At 45.0% G+C, this 7,103-nt stretch overlaps 1 protein-coding gene across 1 annotated transcript in view; it reads right to left on the bottom strand.

The window, feature by feature from the left end:
• Positions 1-7,103, bottom strand: part of GID4 (GID complex subunit 4 homolog) — a 13,605-nt gene that overhangs the window by 2,002 nt on the left and 4,500 nt on the right. Inside the window, exons 3-6 of the mRNA XM_018569303.1 lie at positions 5,403-5,462; positions 3,546-3,653; positions 2,369-2,470; positions 316-446 (exon numbers count right to left, since the gene is read on the bottom strand). Coding sequence (XP_018424805.1) covers positions 316-446; positions 2,369-2,470; positions 3,546-3,653; positions 5,403-5,462 — 401 coding nt within the window. The remainder of the gene's footprint in view (positions 1-315; positions 447-2,368; positions 2,471-3,545; positions 3,654-5,402; positions 5,463-7,103) is intronic.

The raw sequence follows: 7,103 nt of genomic DNA, 5'->3' as shown, positions 1-7,103 counted from the left end.
TATAGCTACTTAAACGCACTGTATCGCATCCCAGCCAGCTTCCTGCGTTCAGGGGCGGTGCGGTGCATTGAAGTCAATAGCACCGCAGCCACACCCCCTGCCCGCACCAAAATGCGCACATCAATGTCTGCGTTTCGGTCCAGTGCGGTCTGAAAAAACAGTGTGTGCGCTGTAAATGGTGCGAACAAGTCCTTAAAGGCAACCTGGGAAGGACTAAGTTGTCTAGTAAGGTAACCTCTAATTTCTGGAAGATTCTAACTGTAAGAAGGCATATTAATGCTGATAACAGGAAACAGAGAAATGTTGTCTGCTCACCACTCGGAACTCCGATGGTAGTAATACCCTTCTATCGTTGCGGCAGACTTCTGAAAGCATATATAATAGAAGCCAGCAAAGGAAGCGCCACTGATGTCTTTGATTGTGTGATCGGGCACCAAGAACTGCTCCTATGGAAACAGAGGAAGAGAGGTCAGCGGGACAGAACACAACGAATACAGAGAGCACTGACATCATGTATTGGGGCACGCAGCCTCCTTATCCCAGTCTGGCTAAAGACCTCCTACCCTCTCTCAGCCAGAATGAAGAAGGTTGTCTCAAGCACAAGACCTATTTAATTACAGGTATTTATATAGCGCCAACAATTTAAGCAGTGCTTTACATACTCCACATTTACATAAGTCCCTGCCCTAGTCTTTGGAGTGTTGCAGCTAACCTGAGTACCCAGAGGAAACCCATGCAAGCACAGGGAGAACACGCTAACTCCTTGCAGACAGTGTCCTGACTGGGATTTAAACCGAGTACCCAAAAGTGCTGCAAGACGCAGAGCTTGGTTTCCCTACTCCAGTCCCAAGTTGGAAAGTAGAAAGTGATGCTGCAACACTAAACAATTTTTAAAGCGGACCAAGAAACCTTGACTTTAGATCCACTGCTTCAAACTGATGCCTGAGTTCCAAAACACAAGAGTCAGCCAATCAGTGTCTCCGCTTCATACAGAGCAGTAGCATAAAAGCAGAATTGATGGCAGCAGATGGAGCCCATATCAGCTGATAGGGAAGCCTTTCAAGTTATAAATGGACTTTCAAAACTTTTGTGTACAAATTTTTGGGTAGGCAACCATCATGTCTCCGCCTCCGGGAGTCTGGGAGAGTGTTGAAATGATTTGGAGGACTTGTAGTTCCACAACAGCTGGAGTGCCCAGGCTGCCTACCCCTGGATTAGAGCATCTATATACACTGAGAGGCCAGATTTTTATGACCACCCCATCAGTACTTCGTTGGGCCGCCTTTTGCCTTCAATACTGCGGCGATTCTTCTTGGCATTGACTCCACGAGATGTTGAAAGGTGAAACGAGGAATCTGACACCATGCCTGATGAATAGCACTGTCCAGTTCTGTGAGATTTGATGGTTGTGGAACCAGCTGCCTGATGGCTCTTTCAACTTTGTCCCACAAATGCTCCAATTGGATTGAGATCTGGTGATTGTGGGGGCCACCTAAGCAAGGTTAAGTCTCCCTCATGTTCTTGAAACCACTCCTGCACAATACGAGCACTGTGGCATGTCGCTATGTCTTGTTGGAAGAAGCCATCTCCATTGGGATACGCCATCAACATGATCGGATGAACCTGATCAGCAACGATACTTTGGTATGTTGTGCTATTCCGACGTTGTTCCACACTAATTAAAGGGCCCAAATCATGCCAGGAAAACATGCCAGCTTGAAGGGTTGTACTCATGCATGTGGGGTGCATGCTTTCACGCTGTTTCCGCCAAATTCTCACTCTGCCATCTGCATGATGCAACTGGAATCGTGATTCATCGGACCACATTACTTTTTTCCAATGCTCGACTGTCCAATCCTTGTGTTCCTGTGCGAATTGGAGACGTTTTATCTTGTTAACTGCAGACAGCAAAGGTGTTGGAACCGGCCTTCGGCTTCCACATCCCACACGATGCAGTGTATGGCGAACAGTGCGTTCAGAGATCATTTGAGAGGATCCCTGATTAAGATCTGCGTCCCGCTAGTAACTTCAGCGCCAAATTATAGCTAATTTGCCTACAAACGTCAGGTGGTCATAATAATCTGGCCACTCAGTGTATATGGTGAATCTACGAGGAGGCGTCAGTACACAATGACGTCCGTAGCAGCCCAACAAAAACTTTTTACATAGGTGGTTTAGGATTTTTTGTGAATATGGAAGTTTCATAACAGAGGTTTGTCTAGATTTATACGATTGTAGCTCAAAAGTCAAAAAGACTCTTGTGCTGGGACGATGGTACATTCCCTTACTAGGAGAATTCACGGATACCATGCACAAGTCATTAATACCGTTCAATATTTGACTTCAGGACCACAGTAATGATCTTTACCTTCCATCTCATGAAGACATAGTCTCCAGCTTTCAACTCATCAAAACCAAAGTCATCGGAATTGAAGGTTTTCGCGTACTGATAGAAGGCCTGGAACTTGCCCTGCGGACAGACAAAAGGACAGAATAAAAAAGGACCAACGTTACAGAAAAGTCATGAACAAAGCTTTACTTGGTATTCAAGTGATTACATGCATACAGGGGAAGATATTATTATACAGGGTTTATATAGCGCCAGCAATTTGCGCAGCGCTTTACACAATGGAGGAGACCGTACAATTCCAAATACAAATTTACAATACAATACAGTTTCAGTACAATAGGGTTAGGAAGGCCCTGCTCGTGAGAGCTTACAATCTACTAAGAGGGGCAAGTGATACAAAAGGTAATAATTGTGAGTGAGCTATTGGAGGAAGTAAAAGGCAATTATGTTGAGATGAGGTGGGCAGCGTAGGAGATAGGCGGACAGATTGGGGTAAGGAGTTACAGCGGCCCGGGACGCAGACAATCTATGTCCAGGGCTGCTCATCTGTCCTTGTATGCATGTAAGGGCTCTGGAGTGCTGGTGAATGCATACAGCCATGGCGTCGGTCATCTCCGGATGCATTATGCACTCCATGTGCCCGTGCGATGACACAATGCATGTGGCCAATTGAGCATGGGACACTGTTGTTCCTTTCAAGCTAATTTTTTACATCTTGATTGCAAGATATTCTTGTGCACCACTTAACCTGCTAGTGCGTATATGTATGTATATACACACATTGTATGTATGTATGTATGTATGTATGTATGTATGTATGTATGTATGTTTATATATATATATATATATATACATATACATACATACATACATACATACACATATACACACACACAGTTATGTAGCAAATGTGGAAGCAAAGCCCTGTCTCTACCAAGGTGGCCGCCTCCATAGAGAGTCATAGAGCAGATACAGGCACGGTTTGTTCTGTAATGATGCAAATAGGTATCAATAGGTATCCTATAAATGTGAACAGAGTCAAGCACAGAGGTGCTGCTGACAGCAGTCAGATTCCTTCACTTTTAAACCCTACAAATAAAGAGCATCTGGTCGGATACTTTCGGCAACAAAGATAATTTTTTTTCTTAACAAATGAATACAAGCAGAACTGTGAGATATCAATACTGCCACTTACCCAGTGCTTCCGATCCACATCTTCGTCTGCGTCCCATTTTCTAGTTAGAAAAGGGTGTTTTCTACTAATTATTTCACCTTCAAAGAAGGTGGTGAGGGTTGGGTATTCCTGGAAGCAGGAGACAGTGGTAAGCTTTGGCACAATTGTACAAGAACAACTAAAAACACAACTGTATAACACCATATACAATGACAAACCGGTCTGTCCACACATGTATGTGACATTGACAATAGCTCATTCTTCCATTAGTGGTTTTACGTGTATTCCTATTGTGGCATTGCGTGGCAATACCACGGTATAATGTGGCATCAAAGTCACCCAGGACTCCCAGCAAGAGTGGCTGAGCGGCTCCAGAAAAGTATGGTTACCAGGAAAGAGCTGGTTTTACAACTCATTCCGGGTTTTCTGGATTATAGTTGGGATCCTGGAGCCAGGAGATTTCTAAGCGAACTGGGAGGGAAGAAATCTCCATTCCTGGGTCCGGGCTTTAGTGGTGACCAGCACCAAATGATGGTGCACCTGTGCACAGCCCTTATGAGGAGGATGCTGGGTCAGGTTCAAGGCTCCACCTGGGTGACAGAAGGAGGTCTCTGTGCAGGAGTCAGGAGGGCTCCACCCTGGGACCAGTCTGCGGCTGGCGGACTGACGTGTGTGTCACTTGTGTGGTGAAAAGTGTTTGGTAATCAGACAACCTAAAGTCGGTGGACTTTGAAAGTGCTATTAGTGCTAAGTGGATGAAGAAAGAAAAACTGTACTTAGTGTTTGAAAACCCCAGCGAGGGTGATCACATTATTTTGTGAACCTTCATTTAATAAAAGTGGGCAAGGAAGCCCTTAAAAGAAGTCATAAGCGAGTGGATGCGTCCTTAATGCGCTACCATTGGAAGCTAAATCTCACACTATTGGTAACCGTCCGTGATGCTTTATTTTTATTTGCACTGGACAGACAGACAGTGTATCACAGACAGTTCAGTTATCAACTGTGTTGTTGCAAGTGGGATATTATGGCTACAATCACCTTAAACTGATGCCAAACCGCCTTCTGTGTCCCATTGGGAATATTTCCCTTCACTTCCTGTCTGATAGCCACAATAGGAAGTGAGAGGAAATCTTTCCAAAGAGATGGTCACCCATTGGAAGATTTGCCATCTGTTCTTGTTCTGGTGACAACCCAACATTTAAGATTTATTTTTACTAATAAAAAGTCACCAGGACACATAGAGAGGGTGAATCTCTTGGTATTTATCAGGCAAATATATTATCCTCCGCCAATTTGCTTAGCACTGTGTATCCGAAGTGTTCACTGAAGTGCTGCAGAACAGCTACTCAGCGCTTGGCTAAGGAACTGAAAACTGGGAGCCGAGATTCTTCCTCCCAGTTTTCAATATGTATGAAAGAATTAATAATAATCGTTTGGCTCTTTAGGCCTTGTTCACACCAAGCGCGGAGCAGATCCAGAGCAGAGCAGGTGCAGACCGGATCAAAACTGCGTCCAATGTATTCCAATGGTATTTTGACCTCCAGTTCACATCGCAGCGTGTGGATCCAGAGCAGGTGAAAAAACTGCGGCAAGCCCTATTTTACCTGCTCTGGAACGCATCAAAAACGCATGCAAGTGCCTGAAAGCCCATGTTAAACTTAAAAAAAGTAAAAAAAAAATGTTTTTTTTTTAACCAAAACCGGCCCGGAACGCATCAAAAACGCGGCACAACCCACTGCACTGCATGTGCAGAAACCTGACCGGATCTGCATTTGGTGTGAACAAGGCCTTAAGCACAGTTTTTTACAATACAGGTCCTCTTTAGTGAGGTGAGGTATTGGGGGGGTGGGGAGGCAGTTGACGACGACGACACCTTACCTCAGTAAGGCCTTTTATCTTCAAGTATCCACACAGATAGGCATTCTCCATGTCCACATGCTAAAGAGAAAAGGAATGCTGGTTAAAATAAAGACAATTAAAAATAAGGATAAACAGATGTAAATGTTATTAATAAAATGTATGCAGCGATCCTTTCATTGTATAAGTTATTTTTATTTTATTATTAATTCTTTTATACATATTGAGAACTGGGAGGAAGAATCTCGGCTCCTAGAAGTAAATTATTTACAAGCAAAGAGATAAAAGGTCTGGAAAAATAGAAATCTGTTTACCATCGGAAAAAAATTAAATAAAATTGGAATACGACCGCCTCATATAGACAAACCTATTTCCAACACGGTCATGAGATGTGTTCCTTAAAGTGGACCTCCGGGTTTTAGCCCAAAATACAAAGCCCGGGAGAAAATAAACCAAAAAGCAGCTTTGGCTGTAATACTCGCCTTTGCCCCTGGGCTGTCCTCCAGCAATAATTCCATTCCGCCACTAGATGGCGCTAGTCTTTCGGGTTAAAATGACAGACGGTGTCATTCAAACCACTTTTTTCGAGCCCAGGATGTCATGTACCTGCCCCCCTGGGAGGCGCATCATCATGTCAATATGGTCGCAGGGGAAGGGCTGTATAGAAAATGAAAGGCTGGAGTTCCCCTTTAACCACTTCAGGACCATACTATGTACCTGTACTTGTCCTGGCCTTGAAGTGGTTGTACCAAGATCATGGGCTGCTATATAGTAAAGGACGACCTGTCTATAATCTACAACACAGACGTCATCAGCACAGAGAGCTCACAGGCGCAGCAGAGTTCATGTAAGGACGCGACCAACATTTTCCACTCACTGAACGCCGGGACAACACAAACACTGCAAGCACTGGCTCTGTATATCACATAACAACGTGCCCGGCCAGTTGTTGCTTCCCAGCAATGCCAATTCTTACAGCTAAGGTCACATCTACCGTATCTGCTGCAATTAATACCATCCGTGCCTGAGCCAAAATTCTCCTCCATTTGTATCTCACATGCTCCCCCTCCCAGACACTGCAGCTCACAGTGGGAGGGAATCAGCAGCAAAGGCCTTGCTGTCAATCCAGTGAGCGGGACTAGGTGTGGCCAGGTGCTGATTGACAAGCTACAGGCTCATAAATCAGCAGCGACAATGCTGATAGCCACACCACCTGCAACATCTTCCACCTCCCACTGTAGTGCAAGCACGCGCAGCCTACACGAGGGTGACAACTCTGCTCTGAACTCAGGAGCAGTGCAGCGTCGTTGCCACCCCATCACAGGAAGCTGCATTAGGTGAACGTCAATGGCAGGATCAACGGATATTTGCTGGACTTTGAAAACGGAAGGTGCAGATGCTCTTATAATTTGGGGTTCTTGAGCATTTTTGCTTTGGTGGGGGAGGGGGGAGGCCATAGATCTACTTTATCATCACCTCGGGCACCTACAATTTCAACAAAATTGTATGTAAACCCAAACAATGGACTTTCTACTTTGCTCCCTTTTGTCAAATATAAATTTTAAAAAGCTTTTGTTATATCGATAATAGAGCCTCCCCAACATCCGTCACTCGTCCGCCTCCCTCCAACATCCGTCACCCGTCCTCCAACATCCGTCACTCGTCCGCCTCCCTCCAACATCCGTCACTCGTCCGCCTCCCTCCAACATCCGTCACCCGTCC

This window comes from Nanorana parkeri, unplaced genomic scaffold (genome assembly GCF_000935625.1).
Source record: "Nanorana parkeri isolate BGI_ZX_2015 unplaced genomic scaffold, ASM93562v1 scaffold1320, whole genome shotgun sequence".
In the NCBI taxonomy this organism is placed as follows: Eukaryota; Metazoa; Chordata; class Amphibia; order Anura; family Dicroglossidae; genus Nanorana; species Nanorana parkeri.
The sequence above is the reverse complement of the archived record's forward strand: the minus strand, read 5'-3'. Positions and strand labels throughout refer to the sequence as shown.